Source organism: Melozone crissalis, unplaced genomic scaffold, assembly GCF_028551555.1.
Source record: "Melozone crissalis strain CALT ecotype California unplaced genomic scaffold, PUWL_Pcris_2 ptg000034l_1, whole genome shotgun sequence".
Taxonomy (NCBI): Eukaryota; Metazoa; Chordata; class Aves; order Passeriformes; family Passerellidae; genus Melozone; species Melozone crissalis.
The window spans coordinates 11,114,275-11,136,264 of NW_026535812.1; the positions used below are offsets into that span (position 1 = coordinate 11,114,275).

A 21,990-nucleotide genomic window follows, 5' to 3' on the forward strand; every position below is an offset into this window, starting at 1 on the left:
ATGTGAATGCTTGGAAGAATGTGGTATTTAGAAAATGTCTTTGGGTTCACATTTCCTTGTCTGAAGCAGATTGTTACATATTCTTCAGGACAGTTCCCTAAAGAAATATTAAATCAACCTTCTTTGTACTTTGAATCTTGTTACTATTTTGGTATCAAAAGCCCTTAGGCAAACCACTGAAAAAATCATTATTCTCTCTAGAATGCCACACATTTTCCTGCGAATTCTAATTATCTCACCTAATTTGTAAATACTAGAAACATACAAACATGGGTATTTATTTTCACTTTATAGAAGTTACATATAATGTTCTGAGATCTCTAGGTTTTATGGCTAAAAGAAGCTTGCCTGACCATCTAAATATAACACCCTGCTTAACTCAGGTCATAGCACTTCAATTAATTCTTTCCCCAATTCCCATAACAGCAACTGAACTACAGTGAGTTTTAAGTTCTATTTTTAACTTCTAGATGGGAGAATAATTTCAGAACCATATTTACAGCTCCTTTCATCTCAGGTCTGGGGAAATATATTACAGCATTTTATACCAAAAGGTAATTTTGTTCAGTTCAACCTTGCTGGTTTTCTAAAGCCAGTTAAAACATAATGGCATCAAAGCATTTTTAGTTGCAGAATTCAGGGTTGAGTTATTTACAGTAATATAACGGAAACAATTCTCAAGCCAAATAAATCATAATGTGATGTGAGTAGTCATAGATTGCAGAGGAGGCATTTTCAAGCCTTTTGCACACACATTTGATAGTCTGGGAAATGCCTGGACGATTTCCTTGGCAGAAAGCATGGTAAAATACACTACAGCTCCTTCCTCCCTGGCAGTTCCACACACATATGTCTAGGAGCACGAGGTATGGGTGTTCCTGTTTCACTCACATCAAGAAAGTTAAGAATGAAAAAAAAAGGAATAAAGTTAAACTAAAAGAGGACAGGTGTCATCATTATGTCCAGATACTTTCAGAAGATCATATCATGCCATTCAGATTACCAGTACTCAAATACTAATTGAGTGTATGCTTTCTAGACTAGACAAACTGATTTGCTTCCCCCACAAGCCCCATTTCTGAGCAATACCTTCCTTCTAAACACAGCAGTCTGAGCTCAGTGAGCTGGTCCACAGTGGACAGTCAAAACAGGGAAGACTGAAGCTAACAGATAACCAAGAAGGTTATCATACTGCATATATAATGTTAGCAAAAGGCAAAACACTTCACTAGAAATCATTCACTAACTCTTGCTATGCACCCCACATGCTCTGACACACACCAACGCCTTTTGCATTTGGCTCAAACGTATCTCTGTATTCTACACAGTGAATACATGCATTCCAAAGACATCCACCTTTGGTTGAAACAGTAGATTATCCTTTTAGTTCCAGTTCATAGAAGAGTAGATCTTTGAGTTCACCTAAAGGTTTCTTGGATGAGTGAGAATGACTGCCAAGCAGGTTTGGGCACTCACAACAAAATATCAGTCCTCAAGTTTTCAACTTATTTTTAGCCTGGTTTCCCAAGGAAATGAGACAGCAGTGGGATGTCTATCAGTTTCCATCTGTTCTCTTTTTCTCTCTCAACACTTTCCCACACCAAAAGCTTTTGGGGTCAGTAGCCAACTTCAACATTTTGCAAAGCAGTGAAGTTCTCAAAGACACTAAGTGCCTACAGCTCCCCTGCACAGCAAGCAGCCCTTGCACCAAGGGCATTGGTAAGTCAAGATGGTAGGAAAACTAAAAAGGGCCCCAGAATAAGGTGATGTAGATTCTCCACCCCATTCCCCATGTACAGTACAGTCAGCTATTCATTATTTGGAAAATGGGAAACTGAGATATCGTTAAATGGAAGAAAAACAGATCATATCAGTCCTTCAGGATCAAAGCAGCAGTACTTGGTGTGCCTGCACCATATCTTCAGTTCTTGTCATGCAGTAACATAGCCAAGCTGTGATACTTCCAGATCAGATTTCAGCTTCTAGAGAAAACACTGCTGTTTCAGAGCAGAATGAGCATCCTTTATAAACCTTACTGGTCCAGGACAGAAGCTACCTAAGTATATCTCATAGTTCATCCACAGAAGTAACTTAAAGTGTAAAAGAGTCCAGAGGAATTTTCTGTTTGAAGACATCTCTCCCACCACAAAAGAAAACATTATCCAGCAAGCTAAACAAGAGTGGTCAATATGCTGAACCTCTTTTTAACGGCCATTGAACTTTGCAGACATAAGAATACTTGAAAAAAAGAAGGTAGGAAAGAAAGAGAACTCTATTTTTATTACAGTACCAACCAGGGAAAAAAAAAAAAGGAATGAATTCTAGTTCTTCCTCCTAAAATGTTTGCTGTCCAAATTTTATCCAAAGACTATTTCACGTCCATGTCATGTGATATAGCTAACATTCAATACCATGAAAATTATTATGAAAACAGAGGTCTGTACTAATCACCCACCATGCTTCAGAGTGCCTTCTTGGATCTAAGCATGAAGTTGGATATTTACTTTAACTATACGAACCGATTTCCCTCTTATGGCACCGTATATCACAATCTCAAATAGTTTTCCATCAATCAAATCTAAGCAAGCTCAATCCTTCTCTTGTTCATACAAGCCATGTCCAACTCATTCTAGAGACCTAACAAATGAAAAAGCATGACCAGATGTTCTCATGATGCACTCAATTCTGCAAATTTACCTTGACATGTTAAAGTAGTAGAGCCCTGCTTTTGATTTACAAATGGACAAACATTTACCCCCCCCCCCCCCCCCCCAAGACACTGACACTCATGGTGATTAAGGCCTACCAATCCCCTCAGGACCACCCTGACACCAATACTGTGCTACAGAATAGGAAAAATGGGTCAGGAATCCTTTCCTAGTTTGCCTCAGGATGATTATCATACCTAAGAAAATGAGAAGTGAGGAACAGGTAATCAATGCCATTTGCAATCTTTGATGCAGTACATCAGCGCCATCAGCACCGTACAGAACATCTGAGATCACTCTCTAACGATGCTGCTAGGCAACACAGCATCTGGGGATACAAAAATACAGCTGCAATAGCAAAATTGCTATTTTGTCCACAAATAGCACTATTTATAGGTGGCACAACTCTCCCAAATGCTATATAGATCAGCATGTTTACTGTGCTTTATTCACAGAAGCCTTGGTCAGATACTGCTTTTGAAAGTATATACAGATTCTAATGAGAATCAGTTCAAGAACTGTTGCAAATATTTTTTACAAGCTCATGTGAAACAGTAATTTAAAGAATTTTTCCTGGGAGGTGACTGAAAACCACCTCATCACATTCATTGTCTTCTCCAAGTCGCATTCATAGCCACAGTCAGTTTTAGATGGATCTGCTTTCTTCCTTTGCTACCAACAATAAAAACAGCCTGGGCTCCTACAATCAAACACTCTCTTCTCAAGTATAACCACTAAAAGGTAAGAGTGCTGCTGTTCAAGTTACATCCTCAGTAACAATCCTGCAGTTCTACCAGAGACAGATTGACAATGATAGTGTTATACTGGTGTAAGAGAAAGCAAAATTTGGGTGTCAGAAAATTATTACCAAAACTTTGAGAACAAACAGCACACAGCTTGCCTTTCAAGCTGGAGCTCACTTTTGCAGGACTGGTAGTAAAAATATATTTATGAACTTAGCAAAATAGTTTAATTCACTTAGCATAGCAAAGTCCCATGTTCCACTACATTTCCTCTATAACAAATGTCAATTTCTGAATTTCACTGTTACTTAAACAATTGTCCAACTTAATAACTTACCTGGACCAAACCCCAAGACAGAATTATGAAAGAGTCAGCTAGCAGGAGTGCACTTCCTCTTACAAGGCCACTTGCATTCAGTTTATTATGTGCTGTGGCAGTAGCTTATCGTGACCTTCTCCCCCAGCTTCAAGGACTCTGCTTTCACAGTAATGGTGAAAGCCCAGCAAAGAGTGACAAGACTTCTAAAAGATTTCCTGTATCACAATTTCCCAGTGTATCTTTATTTGTCAGCATTTCAGCCAAGTTGCCAAGCTGGCACAGAACTATTTTGGGCCCAAATGTAGACCACTAGAAGCTCTGATTCCACACTTGGCCAATGCAGTTAAGTGTGGTGGAATACAAGTGACACAGCTGGGACTGCACTAAGGGGAGCTGCAGAAGATGGGATGAAAAGGTTGGCCAGGATATATCTCTAGGGACTGGTTCAACTGAGAGGCTCTATTAGTGGTTACCCTACTTTCAAATACACATTACAGCATGTTACACTACCAGCCGAAGATCTCAATGCATTTTACAAGCATTATTAAAAGGTGTCTCACACTGTTGAGAAAATGTACCAGTTATGCACTGGTATCCATATTCCATGGATCAGGTTAAGCAGTATGTCCAAGATCTTATCATGCAAACAACCATTTGATCAACTTAAAATAAATGTATTGATCTTGTTTGCAAATTGGTCACAGAAGTCATATTTGAAGAAAAAGGAATCTTAAAATTAGAGAAACAAACAAAAGGTATTTCACCAAACATTACAAATTTGAGTAGATGAACCTCCAAGACAGACTAGAAAAATAATTTCCCACTACTACTTGCTAGAAATAGATGTTAATAGAAATTAATTTTGAATAATTTACTAATTTAATAAAGATTACTCTAAACTTATTTAAATGCTAGTTTAAAACATAATACAATGTATGAAAATAGTAACTACTCTGATGTTTACATCTACTTACATGTGAGATGAGGTACATGCAACTTGATCACAAAGGACAGGGTATCTATTTTATCATACTTACAAAGATACCCTTTTTTATATAGGCCAAAGCATTCTTCAGAATGGTTTGGATTTCAGCTGAATGCTGAAAGGCCATCTTTTAAAATAAATCATTGAAATTAACACTTCACTACGCTTTTCTTGCAGTTCACACTTTGCTGCTGCTGCTATTGCTAACCAAAAGGCCATTTTCTGCAAGGTTAGCTCTTGTGCCCAAAACCCCAGGGAAATGTTCTGTTGAGCACAATGCTCAAATCTGCAGACAATAGGGCCCTTCCAGGCAAATTACACACTTAAAATTGAGAACCCCACTCACTGGAGCAGTCATCAGCAACTCCCCCCAGTGAGGCAGCCTTGCACAAAAGGAGCAGAGCAGCCACACGCACGGACAGGGGCTCTGCACATCCCCACAGCATGTGCAGGGCACGGAGATTTAATTAGGTCCAGAGTGAAAGAGGGTTAAGTCAAATCACTGCAATATGCCCTGGACTGGGAGCTCACACAGATGCTCAGCTGAGACACGGCAACTTGTTAAAGCTAGAGTAACTTGATTATGTGGCTTTCAGTGAATTCAATTCACACATCTCCTATTATGAAATAAAATTGTCCTATTTAATTTTTTGCTTAAGTGAAAACAATTTCAAGATGCAGTAAACTGCTTTCTTTAGACAGAAATGCGTGCATGTTTTAGAGGCCTGTAACAACAATAACCACATCTCAAAACCCCAGCTACAATTTGCCTCCTAATCTAAAATCTTATTTCCAGACAAGAGTTAGAAAAGACCAACTTGTTTCAAAATATCTCTCTCTATTATTTTTATTTAACACACTATTTTTATACTGTTTCATTTTGCCTGTTCAATATAACTGCACAAATATTGGTGGTGACTACTCCTTAATGCATGTTAAGGTCTTGCAGGGAAACTCGTTGAATAATCAAAGAACAACAGAAGACCAAATTACTGCTCAGGGCAGAGTTAGAATAGAAAATACTTAGTTGCATTTGAAAGGCAGGATAGCATTTTAGATTGAAAAATATTATCCTTCCTGACATAGAACCATATGGCTCCCACATTTATTAAAAAGCAGCAGATATTTTGTGCATCAGAAGCCAAGCATTAATTTTCCTTTTTAAGCCAAACATCAAAAAGTCTTGTAGAATTCAAGCAAGCTGCCTTAGAGGTGTTGGCATTTGAATGGCATCAGTACTCCTCATCTCATCACAAAGATGCTAGAGCACCTATTTTCAAGTGAGTTTGTACAGCGACCAATTTTATTTAAGGAAATATTTTTTAAATACTTGATAATTATATTTTAAAGCAGCTAATTATATTGTATTGATCTAAAAGGCTGGGCATCTTGGAGAACACCAGATGATATGCCAAGCAATGTCAACTGACAAGTCTACATCAGTTTCTGTTTGCTGTGATGAAAATAAACATTATAATTTAAAGGTTGTGCTGGAGGACTTAGTTTCTGTTCAGATAAGAATATTAATTCATATTAAATGTTAAACTTTCTACCTTATTGTCTGCAAGGGCTTATCTGAGAAATAGCAATTTTGCTTATAAATGTCTTCCTTTGATTTTATAAGCAGACAATAAGCTAAAAAGCTAATGTAGCAATATCTCATAGAAGCTGTGTTTTAAGCAGCTGCTTAAGCAGCACATGGAAGTGCTAAATAAAGCACGAAGTCTAAAAGCAAGTAGTTTCAAGCTACTTACAAGCATCATTTTTACAATTATATACAAAATTTTCTATCATATTACCTATGGGAAAATGGAAGCAAAATACTAATGCCCAGCTGTTTGTTTTACTGTTTTTCTGAAGAAGCTCCCATCATTACTGCTTCAGCTCTGGGCACACTGAGGCAGAAGATCAATTTTACCAACATTTTATCATGAAAGCTGATAAGAAGATGATCTTTTTTCAACAGAGACAATATCCTAACAGCCATGATAATGACCTGAAAACATAATTTCATTTTTTAATGTTGTTAGGAGAAAAAAAGGAAATAGGATGCAGGCACAGAGTCAGCAGTGCCAGCTCTACCTTCTTCATTATGCCCAAAACCTCGAAATAAACACTTCTTAAAACCAAGTAATATTCATACAATATGCAGTTTTGTATTGGTATGAAGAGGAAAATGGTATGAAGCTGTGTCAGGGGAGGCTTAGGTCAGATATTAGGAAAAGATTTATCATCCAGAGGGTGTTGGGCACAGAACAGGCTCCCCAGGGCAGTGGTCACAGCACCAAGTCTGACAAAGTTCAAGTGTGCTTTCAGGCACAGGGTGGGATTCTTTGGGTGCCTTGTGCAGGGCCAGGAGTTGGATGATCCTGGTCAGTCCCTTCCAACTCAGCATATTCTGTGATTCAATGAATTATTACTCAATCTCCAAATTCATTAAAGAGCAGCTCTGGTTGTTTTGTGTCCTAGCTGTTAACTGGACTGTTAAATATGTTCTGCTATCTGTACAGCCACACAGGTGGATATATACCAGTTTTCCAAGCAGACTGGAATGTGTGAAATTAGACCTGCCTGACTGCAAGTCTGCCAGCCACAGGTGTACCTTTGGATACACCTGAAGGGCAGAGCTGCTGCGTTAGTAAACAGGTATATTCATTTAGCACCAGGGTAAATTAACTGACTCATGAAGAAGCAGATGGTGTACAATCACTGTAAAACTTCCAAAATGCGAGCATTAAAAAAAAGGAAATGCTTTAATGCTTTTAGTCTACATTGGATTTGGTTTTTACAGTATTTTGACAGCAACCTATGTTCTCAAAATTAGTGTTCCAGTTCTCAGTCACCGCGTGACAGCATGCTTGGATAAAAGAGATGCATGCAACAAATCATAAAGGATTTTTGTGGGAGATGCCATACAAGCTAAGAATGTCCTTCAAAGCCCTTTTTTATTTTTTAAAGAAAAATGTTAATGCATAATTTTTTCTCAAGACAGCTATTATTTAATCAATTCAGTAAATCTTCTGCATTTGCAACAATCTAGTATAGAAAAATATATACATGTTCCAAAATCCAGTGTATTATTCCCTGAAAGAGAGGACTGCACAGTGCTGGGCAGATTAAATTCCCCCCAAAACATATAATAAGCAGCAATTTCAACTCACCCCAGAGATCCTTAGCTGTAACTTATTAGCATTCATGAGAACTTCTGAAAGACTCCTCCACCAGCTGATGGTGCATCAGGGACCGCTTATCTCACTTTTTCAGACTTGTAAAATGTATTTCATCTGATTTCAATTTTTCAATTCATATATTGCAATGAAGAATAGGTGTATGAGTCTAACAATGTAAAGTTTTGCAGTTAACTCATTTTCAAACATTCTAGTACCATTACTGCTAGCATGAATATATGAAGATCCAGAAATAAAACAAATACTGATGAGACATTTTATAAATATCATAAATAGTTTATGCAGGAATCACTCATTAACTTCAAAGAACACTGGGACAAAGAGTACGAATCTATAAGTCTAATTAATGGAAAGCCTGCCTTTTACTTCAATAATGTTTTTAATGTTGAACCCTTAATTTCCATCTCTTCTTTAAAGACACTATTAAATTCCTCCTGCTTCTCTTTTTCACTATTTCTTTGGCCAATCTTGATGCCCACCCATAGCACTCCACAGAATAGATACTAAAAACATTTCCTGTTCAGAAATGCTCTTGATTAAACACCCTTATTTTTAAATCTTGGTTTGAAAAGAAACATTGCTCCTGCAAACCATGAGCAGAGAGGAACAGCTCACCTGGTCTGTCCTACAGACCAACCACCTCATCACCACCTCTGTCTGGAGTCACCTGGCACTGAAAGCCATCAGCACCTCGGCTTGGGCCATGTGCTTCATCCTACTCCTAACCCCCACAACTCACCTGTTCACTTCAAAGCCTGAGCCATACTGGGGTTTCTTCCCCACTGGCTAATAGGTACACTCGCTAATAAAACATAAAAAATTATTTTAGAAGACTGGCATGTGTGTAGTAGCAAATCTTAGAGAAACTTGTTAAAAATCCCCTGAGCAAAACATGGAAGGAATGTGTTACAGAACGTGCAAGGCAGCCTGCTGCTGGCCACAGCCAGGTCAGTGCTGTAATTAATCCACATAATCCTGCTGCATAATCACAGCACCATCTCTCTCTCCTGCCCTGCGAGAGGCTGTTTGCAGATGCAGCAGCCATTTTATAAAGCCCATCAGAGAACACAGAGTGCTCTTTTTGGGTGAGCTGTGCTGTGCTCTCCCCTTCATTCTCACACAGTGCAGGTACTGTCTCTGGGGTGAACAGCTCTGTGCTGACAGGGTCTATTCTTAGATCTCAAAAACAGCATTCTTCCCAACCTCTAGACACTGTGCCCTGAACCACATGATCAGCAAATCAGCACATTACTGCTGACTTCTGAGTCTTTTCAATCTTGTACAAACAACTTTAAACTTGTGTCACCACAAGGTAACACAAAACAAATAATATTTCCCTAAATGTTTTATCTTTTATATAAATAATTTATTCAGAAAGAATTGCAAGGGGCAATTAAAGTACCTTGCTGAGTAACAAAACTTGGAAGGAACACAGTGAGAAATGACTCAAAAAGGATGTAGATCAAAAAGAGACACAGACACACAAAAAAGTCAAACCAAAAAACTCACTCATATCTTCCTCATTTTTCTTTTACAGTTCTATTCAGAAATTTTTTACAAGACTAAAAAAGTGCCCTCATACAAAATTAACCAATTAAGAGAAGAAACCTTTAAAATTACACTTGAATAAACAGAAAAAGAGTTGGGGAAGGAGGAGGAAATTATATAAATGTGTCAACTGACATGGTCTACAGCTTTACTGTGTGACTGCTCACAGAAACCTACCCCATCTTGTGGCCTCCTCACCTCATATCACTCTAGCTTAAATAACATCAACAAAAGCACTGGCAACATTATTGGTTTTTTAATATAAAATCACCCACTTTAACTTTTTGTACCTTTGAATAAGTTTTTCATGTCTATCAAGAAACATGGAAATTTGTCTATAAGAAAAACTTTATTCAAGTGACTTATTGAAAGCTAAATGATTAAAAACTCGCAAGGCACGTCAAATTGACAGACCTCTTCCACACATCTGGATCAAATCTGAAGTAAAGATCAAATTATTTTTCTATAAGCCTTGGCAGAATTATGGATTTCAGTTGAGTGAAGATAAAATTCATTTTCACACCAAATAACTGAGTTACTTTTTAAGTTTTACACCCAAGACCTACATCGTTGGACAAACACTGATGATAGGAAGTAAGCAGAATATTTCCATACAACTCAGAAGGAAATTCAGAGTCTCTTTCTTAAACTAAAAAATTGATGCCTTAGTTTCAGCAGCTGGAAAATTTTACAAAGAATTTCTCTATCAGGAAATGAAAAACCAAAGAAAGCATTGAAAACCACATGGAAGTAAAAGCAAGAGGTCTCAGAATACTTGTACTGCACGAAATAAGCCATTTTTGTGAATTCAACCTCGTGTTATATTCATCTAGGAAAAGGTACATTTTCACCTCACGTCATCCTGCACACAATAAAAAATTCAAAGAATCCCAGGGACAGAAATTCAGCTATAGAAATGAGAGGACAAGAAAAGCTATGAAAGAGTAACACAATACATATTTTAGTTATCTAAATCAATAACCTATGCTTTATGGCTTGTACAGCCAAGTGGAGCTTTCATAGAGCAAGCTGGGCTCTCTGCTTAGGAGCTCAGACCAAGCTGTGCCTTTGGGCATTTTCACCACTGCATAAAAGCTACCAATTATCCTGTCTTCAGGATACTTTTATCATACATTAACTACCAAAAAGCAAATTCAAAAATTTATTCCAGAGACATGAGAGGAAGGCTTTAACTCTGATAAATCAAATGCAAAATAAGATTAAAAGCGGGGGAAAAAAGCCTAAAACTAAGTCTCTTATAAAGAATAATAATATTAAAAGAAAGTGGAAAATTATTTGAAGGAAATAAACACCACTAATGGAAACCACTGATGATAAGAAATAAATTATTCTACTAACAACCTTCAAGCAGTATCTTTGGAAAGTGATAGCTGAAAAAGGAGAGAACAAGGTACTACTTCTGTATTTAAGGATTTTCTGTATGGGCTACGCACTTGGAATTTTTCCCCATGTTTCCACATCAGAATGTTTTTAATTTTACATTTATTAGCATGGTAAGTTTTCAAATAACAATTGTAGCAGCTTATAGTTCCTTTAAAAATATGCATGCTTTCAAGCAGATAACAGTAAGTATTTTTATTACAATGATTTTGGTTTCATGTCATTAGTATAATAAAACGTCTGCCCAGAAATCTCAATTTAATTAAGTCTATTGTGTCTATGCAAAAATATAGCTTTAAATCTGTGTTATTTCCCATACCCTTAAAAATAATGTATCAGGCTATTTTCATTATACTCCTTCCACAAAGATGCTTAACATTTAATTGCTGAGTGAAACAAATAATATATTTCTAAGGCTCCATAGTCACAGAGACAACACTAGAAGATAAAAAAGCTGTGCAATTAAACACTGTTAAAATATAATAAGGAATCTGATCTTGTAATGTATTTTTTCAATTTTCCTGTCTACAGGCTTAAGATTCTTCACAAAGCATCCCATGACACAATCCCTGACAAAGAAACACCTCAAGCATTCAATTATATACTGCAGCATTTGCCAAAAGTTTATTAAATTAGAACATATAAAATAACTTGCATCATCTCAAGGTATCAGACAAAAATGACTGTGTACATTTTAAAGTGAGTGGTGCCCACTGTGTAAGAATTTAGAGTAGCTCTTGTCTGGTTTGAATGAACCAATGTCTGAAACATGGTCCCAATATCCCATTAGGATCTTTCAGCACTTAAAGGAATTAGTCCTTTGTTCCCCTAAATGCTGAGCAAACCATCAGCTGTCACCTAGAGGTGATGGCCAGAAAGTCAGCATGTTACTCACCAATAAAGTAGTTGTTGCCTAATGCAAGCATTTCTTCAGAAAGGACAAGTCCACCCAGTGCCTGGAGAAGAGTGACACTTCTGCCATCAATAAGTGAACACTGTTTAAATCCAGTGCTTGTGACCTTCCATAGCAGGATGAGAGAAGCAGTAGCATCTTGTCTTATTCTAAGAAAAGAAATTATGAGAAAATTTACACTGAGGAAGTCAGTGTAATAAAGAAGTACATCACTGTAGAAACTGAACCTTAACAAAGATGGGAAACCTAAATCTAGCAAGTATGGAATTAGGAAAAATCCTGAATGTCTTTAGCATGTCCACAGAACTTAAAAATGCTTCAGCTGTAAGATTTGCATAATAGTTTATGTAATAGCAGATTAAATCATACAGAGTCCCAATTTCTGATACTTGAAGGTCACCATCCTAATACCCAAGAAGAGTTTTAGATAAATACCACATAATAGTGAGGTATATCCTTAAGAGGGATCCTTATTCAGTCTTTTTAATTATGCCTTTTTGAGTATTACCTCCATCCTACAGTGCCATTATTTTCTGCAGCTGAAGTACACCCAGCCCTGCTGTTTACTGAAGAACATTCAATGTTCACTCAATACCAGGAGACAGATCCTGCTAGAAATCCTCATTTGTCTGACACACCAGATCGAAGATTCAGGAGAGTTTATTCTTGTAAATCAAATGAGTCATGTAATGCTCCCAAGGTCACTGAGCCCATGGTGCCTTCCTGAATATTGACAGATTGGATAGAAAGTCTACTGCTGCATCCACTCTGTCGGCTCCATTAGGGATCTACATTATGCCAGTCTCTGTACTCACAGGGCACTGCTTTTCCTACTCACCTCCATAATGAAACAATAAAAATCTGTCATATTTCTGGTAAGGTCCCAAGTATTTGCAATAATTTCCTATGAAGGAATCCAAAATGAGTTTGAACAAACCTCCAGAAATACAAACATAACTGCATCCAACTGCTAAAAACTGGTAATTCTCTCCTGATGAAAACAGACCTTCAAATACCTAGAGATGAAGCTCTGTTCCACAATATTCTGTACTGAAATTGTTTCAATTCTGCTAAAAACAAAGGCAGTTTATCCCTGGTCACTTGTTATTTGACTTCAAAACAAGAAAACCAAAGTGCAACAGACATTGAAAAAACCTTGCAACTAGGTGTCATAAGAAGCAAATTTTTTACAGTATTTGCACCGTCTTTAAGAACAACCCCAATTGCTATTACAAAAGCTCAATGTCTCACTTTAAGAACAGGATAGCAACTGGTTTTACAGTTTAGGTCTCATATGACAATCAAAACAAAATCAACCTATTGAACTGAAATTATTCCCCTTTCAGAGATGGCCATTGAATCAGGTAAGTTCCTTGTGCTTTTAAGATAGTAAATGAAATAAAAATCAATCTTGACTTGCACTAATCTACTCAGGCATAAAACTCTACTAAATATATACAATCTAAAAATTATCAAAACCAACTGTGTGCTCTGCAACCTCCTTTAAAACTGGGTTTCTCCATCAACGCTCTTAAATACAACTTTAGAATCCACAAATGCTGGCTTTTTCCTGATTCCAAGAAAAGCCACTTGTTTGCTTTCAGACTGCAGCCAGCCAGGGCATCCACGCTCCCAGATCTGCTCCTGACTTGGGCTCAAGGCTCATGAATGAGCACAATTCAAAGCCCGTGGGAAGGGTGGGACGGCCCCCACGTTTAACAGTTACTGCTCCAAACTGTCTGCAGCTTGTCTGCTCGCATCACTTTGTTTTTTCCTGCGAGCATGGCCTTTTTTAACAGAAACATGGGATTCTGAAAGATGAGATGACAGTATGAGAAAAGTAGGCTATTTTGGGAAAATGTAAGTCTAAAATTGCAGCAAAGCTGTGAGCCAGAGAACTACGTTGGCAGATTTTTATTTTTTTTTTATAAAATTTCCAATAAGAAAATGCCTCATCCCAGTGACAGAATCAGATCTTTCTAGGAAGTCAGGTTCTGTTAATTAAACAAAACAAAACAAGCATTTATCCAAAAAGCATGATTTTGAAAAGTGAATAACAGAATAAATTCAAATTTTTTGAGAAATGTTTTTTAGGACATACACAAAGATTTCACAGCTAATGGGGACACCTAAAGCAATAACCCAGAAACCAAATACAAATGCACAATATACATGCACTTATATAGTCAACAATAACACTTTCTATCAGCAAGTTCATCTTGAGATTAAAGAGGGAAAAAGTGTGTTCACTGCACTAAGTCATATCTTCTCCAAACTGACATCTTCAACACATCTGCCCTAATTTCTAATGCATTATGATGGCCCAGAGACAGCTTACATGCTTACATCTTCTAAAACACAAAATATGTGAGAGAAATTATGCCAAGCAAAGAGCTATCATGGCTCTGCTACATGCTTGAAGCCTGTCTGAATTCTCTCATCGTCCTTTAGTCATTTGACAAATTTGCCTATCTGAAAAACTGTTGTCTAAAATATCCAGTCAAATGAAAAGAAAAGTGCTTTTGTATTTCATCACATATAAGAATATTCTCACTTTATTGATGTATTCTGTGGAACTTCAAAGGAGATAAGGCGGCCTCCAGCAGAAGTATTGGAACTGGCATTTCCACAAGCCACATCTGGGGTTATCTGAAAAGAAAAATAACTTCATTTAACAATAAACCATAAAATCTGACTAAAAGCATGAAAGATTTGTTTTTTTTACAAATGACACTAATAGTCCAGCAGTCGTCTTCTAAAAATCCTCAGGAACATTCACTGAAACCTTAATGCTGCCAAAAGAGGTGATGAAAATTCACATAACCATCCTTTCAGGGTTTTGTTTTAATAAAAAGCTCCTGCAGAAAAGTCTGAACTTATAAAGGTGTCTTCCTTTAAAAGTTAACATATTTAGAAAAATATGAATAGTTTTCTGGTCCTTTAGAATAATAAATGATGCTCTAACATTTGCTACATCCAAGAAATAGTTCATCACTAAGCAATACTGAAGGATTTATACTAACAAATACAGACATTGCCTTTCTACCATATTGATATATGGGGATTTTTTCCAAACACATTTTTCCTTTGAAAAACACTCTCCCACTGGCCCATTACTCTTCTTTCCAAGTAAAAATTGCTTGGACAAACAGTAGTTTCAGATGGAAAAAAAATTATGATCACAGTGAGACAAAAGGATGCATTTGACAAATCCAGTGATGCCTAGCAGGCAAAAAAATAATTTATTACATTAACTACATCCAGACACCATACACAGTGTCATGCAACACAGGAACCACAGAGACTCCTTAATTATTCAGATCTTCATAGCAGTAATTTCCTTAAGATAGTGTGAAAATTATTAGTCTTTCCAAGAGTACATTTATTTCAAATAAGGAATTCTTTATGTGGCATAATTGAGTCTATCACTTAATATCATCAGAAGTTTAAAATAACTTTTCATGTATCTTCATCAACTTGCCTATGAAATGCCACATTGGAAAAAAACCAACATATCAGTTTAATCGTCAAAATTCTAGGCAGTTTGAAATGCTATTCTTTCAGCCACAGAGAATGTTTTTCAAACTGTTTACATCAACCTTAATCTGAAAATACAAATATGCAACCTGACACACTTCCATGAATTAATCTTACATCAAAGCAAAAGCCAGAATAAAATTTGTAAATTTAAATACAATTGAAACTTTAAATATTACATGAATGTAATGAAACACATGTAAATAATACATGAACAGAAGTCCAGAATATGATGCAACTAATAATTTTTAGGACACTCAGAGCTTATCTTGACTCAGGCAAGACAAATACTCAGTATTCACATTTCCCAAGTGAATGATTTCCCAGTGTCTAGATTACTCAATTCATTCTTGAATTCCCTGATGTATACAATATGAATACATATAGTTCACGAAAATAAAGCAAGATTCAATTTTATTGTATTTTTTCAAATTAATTTTGAAAAATTATAACATATCCACTACAACTTTTAAATCTCAGAAGTCAAAAGTATGGAACTAACAGTCAAAGTACAATGCATCCAAAATTAGTTGGGCTAACACTGTTCCTTTTATATTTGCCAACATTTAAACTTTTTTTCTTTGACAATCTGCATTCCTATTGGAACAAAGGGGAAAAAGAAATAAGTATCTCAACTCTCATACAGTCTTATACTACATCTATAACACACTCCTTTTTATAGTATTTCTATAGTTTTACAATTTCAGGGATCATACCTTAGAACACAGGGGGAAATTGTAATGTAAGCATTTGATTTACCTTACTGTTTAATATTGGAAGTTTTTTAAGTAAAAGGTATTGATGTCTTTGCAGCTAGAATAAAAATAAAAGAATCATAGAAGCAAGAGCTGAACAAAGTGGCTACAGAACAAGACCCGAGATTTAACCTTCATAAAGTGGAAATAAACGAAAAAAAAACCAACTTTAGCTTGCAAGCACATCAGAATTTAAGATTACTCAGCAGGAAAAGCACACTTAGGAAATATTGCAAAGCTAATTACAAGAGTGAAGGCAAAATGCATGATTTTGACTCTTCTATTAAGAGATCTGTAATGTTCGATGTATTTCTCTAGGAACTCCACTTGTAATTGGCCCTGACTTCCTGCTCTAAGAATCTGATAAAAAGAAACATCTAAACCAATAGGATGCTAAACCCAGATTTTATGACAATTGAAATTTGAATTTTTTTATATATTAACAACCCTGCTACTTGAACCAGACAAAAAACATAGGAAGAAGCAGTAACTCTCATAAGGAAAAAAATTGTCTCAGCAGTGTCCTATTTCAGCCAAGTTCTGTGGAGACAAAAAATGACAGCTTTGACACCTGAATTAAGAAACAAATTGCAGTTTTTTCACAGCTGTGAGAAATTTTTATAAAGAGTTTTAAGTGTGTCTCTTTCATGTCTTAACAGAGCACTCTGCAAAACTGTACTACTGAAGAATGAGGCCAAAGACAACCAATATATTACAGCAATAAAGGACACTCAGAAGATTAAAACAATTTGTAATTTTCACACTCAAATACAAAAAAGGCTTCTAGAACTGGTAGGAGATATTTAAAACTGAAGTCACTGGGAAATATACTTGAATGATTTTCAGAGGACAAAAAAAAGATCACTCCTAGTCTAAAGTAAAAAATACAAATAGAGTAGGTATCTAATGTCATTTAAAGACAATCAAAAGAAAACATAACATAACTGCAATGACATCCAACACTTCTGAAACATTTAATAGTATAGAAATGTCAGGACAGAGAGAAGGTTCTTGGGGAACAGACTTATAAACATTTACACAAATGATGCAGCTACTTTAAAAATAGTCACCAAAGAAAATAAAACCTTCAATGCACCCTCCAGAGTCTGAAGTATGTTTAGGAGCTGATTACAAAGATAAGCTCCTATGTCAACATAGAATACATCCAGGACTGTTCTTCAATATCTTATTTAGAGTTAAAGATTATTAAATATCAAATTTGGGTAGTAAAGAATTCCTCTTTACATAAATGTTTCACAAGTTTGCATCTAAATCATGCTACATTTTTCTTAAAAATAACATAATATATAAAAACTATATTTCTCCTTCAAATGCTTTTAGACTTCACATAGGTAAAAGAGCAGCATCATTTGAGAAAGCAAGAGTGAAATCTTGAGAGTTCTCACTCCTACAATCTCCACCTGGGCCTTAACAAGCCAGCAGATTAGATTTCCTTACCAGGCCATGGCAGTGGTATAGAAGAGACTGCAAAGAAAATCAGGACTGGTGCCTAAGAGAGAAATAGACTGTTCTTCCATATTGCAACTTTTCTGAAGAAATTAAATAGCGTGAGTTAGGCAGATATTCTCCTGCCTAACAAAACCAGAATAATGAGATATACGCTTAACTCAACAAGTGCTGAAACACATATATAAATCCCAAGGCAATATTTTTACATGAGTGAGTGCCTTTATTACTTTCCTAAGTGTACTAGACTTTAATTCAATAAGGCTGAGAAGAGGAGCATACAGACTAAGTCTACATTTATGCAGCCTCTCGGTGGTGAAATTAGTTCTCTGAAGATAGCTATTGTATATGAAATTTCATAGTAGATTTCTTAAAAAGTTGAGCAGACATTTGTAATTCTACAAGGCCTTATCAACACAGGCATACTAATCCTGACAGTGCAAAATCCAGCTATTCTGCTGCCATGATACGTTTGCATTTCTTTTGTATCTCAGCCCCAAGTTGATAGAATGGCAGAAAGCTTTTACTTCTTGCAAAATGCACCACACTTTCCTCACATTTAAAAGTGGTTTGTAAGTAGGATGGCCAAATTCATATGTGCCTTAGAAAGCCCTCACTCTCCTATCAACGTGGTATTAATAAATATTTCTGAAAACCAACAGATAGTTCCAGTCAGTGGAGGAGGCTGCCCAGGTATCTTGTGGACCTTCCATCCTTTGAGTTACTTAAATCTCAGCTGAATAAAGTCCTGAGCAACCTGCTCTAGCTGACCCTGCTTGGAGCAAGGGTTTGGACTAGAAAAAAACCCAGAGGTGCCTTGAACCTCACCGACACTATGAGGCTGTCAGTGAAAAGTTATCCCATGAGCCAGCTGCCTATTAAGTATTTCCTGTTAATTGTCATTGTAACTTCAGTGACACCACAGCTTTCACTAAACCCCTCCCCAGCACACAGTGAAAGTGCTTCTTTTGAAAATATCCCCAAATTAACCACAAATAAGTATGTGTGCATGTGTGTGCACATTCAGGCACACACAGATACCTGTGACTCAGGTACTTCCCCCCTGTTCTGAGAATGTTCTCTTTCAAAATATTGCCTTGGGAATTTTCTATCTGGTCAACCTCTTGTTTTTTCATCTCCAAAAGCTGTTCTCCTCTTCTTACCTCCTAGTGGGGCAACAGACAACTCTGGACAGTATTGCAGCCAGAACAAAGTGGGGCAAATTAGCCTGGAATTAAACAGAATGTATGAATGCACACATAATTCTTGAACTAAATAAAAAAGATGGACACAAACTCATCCAAGACATTATGTTATGGAAGGAGTGAGAAAATGAGTTTTTTGAGAAAAGCAAGGCTGTGTTCTGGGGTGGTACCCCATGAAAACTGGCATGGTCATTATGAAAGAAAACCTTTCAATTCTTCAGTAGGACAGAAACTGTCATGACAAATGCAGTATGAGGGATGGTCTTGTAAATGCTAGTTCTTTCAGATTTTCTTCCAAGGGATTTCATATTAAATTTCAGTTCAATAAAGCAAGTTTCATAACGTGCAATTTTGGCTTTTCTGAACATACAACTACTTTTTTTATCAGAATAAGGCCATCAGGATTTATTCTCTTCTGACCCTGTAAGCGTGGCAAGAGGCATCCCTCATTTTTAAGACATGTAACACTTTTGGCAGTCTTCCTTATATAAGGAAAAAATAATACATGAAAGAAATAAAACAGGTTAGATCCTAACTATAGATCTTGAACAGCTGTTGGCAAATAAAAAGTGAAAAGAGAAGTAGGAAAATAAAAGGCAATGGAATAGAACCACAAGAGAGGGATCTAGTACTATCTTCTTAATGTCAGGATGTCAAGGAACAAAGCAGGATCATTTCTAGCACAGAAATTGAACTCAGAACAAAATTCTAAAAGAAAAAAAAAGCAGTTCCAGTATCCTTGCCCTGTAGCACAGAAAAACTACTGCTGATGAAAAATCTAGTGTCATTTAGCTTAACCTCCATATCACTGCACTTGGTTCTACCCTCAGAGTTTCAAATGGGACAATAATTGAAAGAAAACCAGAACAGAAAGAAAATCAAGGTTTACTTCTAACATATCTCACCAGTGGGAGAGAAAAGCAAAAGTGTTTAGAGTAGGAGTAGTGCCTCTCTGAGGAGGGGAGACTGACAGACTGCATCCAAAAACAGTATCAGATGAAGAAGGCTTACTGTGGGATCTCAGTCTCTCAGAACTGGGGTGCAGGGTGAACAAGACCCCCCCTGGGGGGCTCAGGAGTCCTGGAATGCTGCCAGAAATGTCTGGTGGCTGGACTTTGATCCCACACGGGAGATGACATCAGTATGAGGACGGGAGGATTTCATTGGGGTGAATGGTGAAGGGACAAGTTAATTGGAGTGTGAGATACAGGGTTTAAGATCCCTGTACAGGGGGGTCTAGAGAGGCAAGATGGAGGGATTGGGGCGTGCCCTTCTCCTTCTTCTTCTTCCTCTGGGCCTCCATCTTCTGTGGTGGTGTTGGCACTCCGGGATTGGACCTTACTAGGGGAACACTGGTTAATAAGGGTAGAGGGTATTGGAGAAAAATGATAAATATGGTATACGTAACTCCAGGTATAAAGATAGGTGACCGCCCCAGGGGCTTTCAGTGTGTGCCCATGGCTGACTGCTGAGCAGAACTCTGTCAGGCCAAGAGAAAATCTTTTAGATAAGCAATTAATAAACACCGAGACCGAGAACAAATCTGAAGCTTCCTCTCGTCCTTTCGAACCCGGGGGCCCAAGGCCATCTTTGGGCTTTTCCCCAGACCAGAAATCCCACAGCTTACCAGTTATCACAGCACTGAAACTTGGTGTAAGGGAGGCTGTACATCCACCCAGCAAATTCTGTTGCTGGCAGTCTGTTCCTTTGCCCATCTGAGCAAGAGTCACTTTGTACGGTCAGCAACCACAGCACCGGGAGGATCCAGCACCTTCCAGTGCACGGCAATCCTCCAGATAACATTATTAAAACTCTGTTTTCCTGTCATAGACTATCAATGCCAACATCCCACCAAGAGGCATCAGCAGGCACAGGAGGCTCTCTTACACAATGACAGATTACCTAGATTATCATTTCAGCAAGCTGCCTTCTTGTTTCAAGCCATCCACCAAATTCAGTGTCAGCTTCATAAAATCTGACATTCAGTCTGTACTGGTTTTGGCTGGGATGTAGTTAATTTTGTTCACAATTGCTTGCATGTTTTGGACTTGTGATGAACACAGGGTTGGTAACAGGGATATTTTAGTTATCACTGAAGTGTTCACACAGCATCAAAGCCTTTTCTCTTTCTCAGAGCGCCCTACCAGGGGCAGGCTGGGGGTGCTGAGGGAACACAGTGGGACAGCAGATCCCACTGACCAAAGCCACATCCCCACCACAGGAGGCCACGCTCAGCAATGAAACTGGGGCTGGAACTTGGCCAGAGCTGCTGTTGCTCAGAGAGTGGCTGGGCATCAGTTACTTGGTGGTGAGTAATTAGGGCTTTTTGCATTACTTGTTTTGTTCAGGTTTTTTCTTTCTTGTTTTCTATTTCTTCATTTTAAAATTATTGAAATGTCTTCATCTTCCCATGAGTTTTCCCACTTTTACCCTTCCAATTTTCTCTCCCATCTCACTGGATGGGGCAGTGAGGCAAGCGGCTGTGTGAGGCTTAGCTGCCTATCCTCTACTTAGATCACAGCACAGTCATTCAACAAAGATTACTTCCATCAAGAATTAATAGTCATTTATTATTCCAGAGTCTATGGAGCTGTTCTGAAAAGAAAGATAAACACTGTGTAAACAAGTTCATTGAGCAAAAATTGCACATAGTCAAATCTTTGCATGCACTGTATGAGCTCAGCTCACTGGAGGATAAGCTGGGACATAAATTTCAACCTAAGACTGTCAAGTCAGCTATGGATATTTCTACACCAAAACACTGAAAGGCAGTAAACACATCAGGGTTGGGGTTGGTTTTTTTTTCCCCTCTTTCTCCCTCGTACTCTCTAGGACTTCAAAACAGGATGATTTCTGAAGGAACAGTTAAATGAATCCAGATACTTTTCAAAAACAGCTCTGGATAACCAAAAATCCTAAGCCCACCCACCAATATAGCTTCAGAAGAGAAGACCTTCAATACCTTGACATAACTTCTGTCTCAAAGAGTTTAAATTTTAGGAAACCTAGTATTTATTACTATCTATTGAACATGATTTAGTAATGGAATATAATAAACTGAGATTTCTATGAAATTCACATAAGTTTTTTTAAGCATATTGAGCTTTTAGAGACATTTAGGGTTTTATTTAAAAAATAAATACAATAAAAAGTAGCAGCTATCCAGAGATACTTACATCAAGTTGTCTATGAAAATTATGTTTCTATATAAACAAAAAGTT

General features: G+C 37.3%; 1 protein-coding gene across 1 annotated transcript in view; it reads right to left on the reverse strand.

The window, feature by feature from the left end:
* DNER (delta/notch like EGF repeat containing) overlaps positions 1–21,990 on the reverse strand; it is a 108,979-nt gene that overhangs the window by 38,846 nt on the left and 48,143 nt on the right. Inside the window, exons 3-4 of the mRNA XM_054282939.1 lie at positions 14,360–14,454; positions 11,788–11,954 (exon numbers count right to left, since the gene is read on the reverse strand). Coding sequence (XP_054138914.1) covers positions 11,788–11,954; positions 14,360–14,454 — 262 coding nt within the window. The remainder of the gene's footprint in view (positions 1–11,787; positions 11,955–14,359; positions 14,455–21,990) is intronic.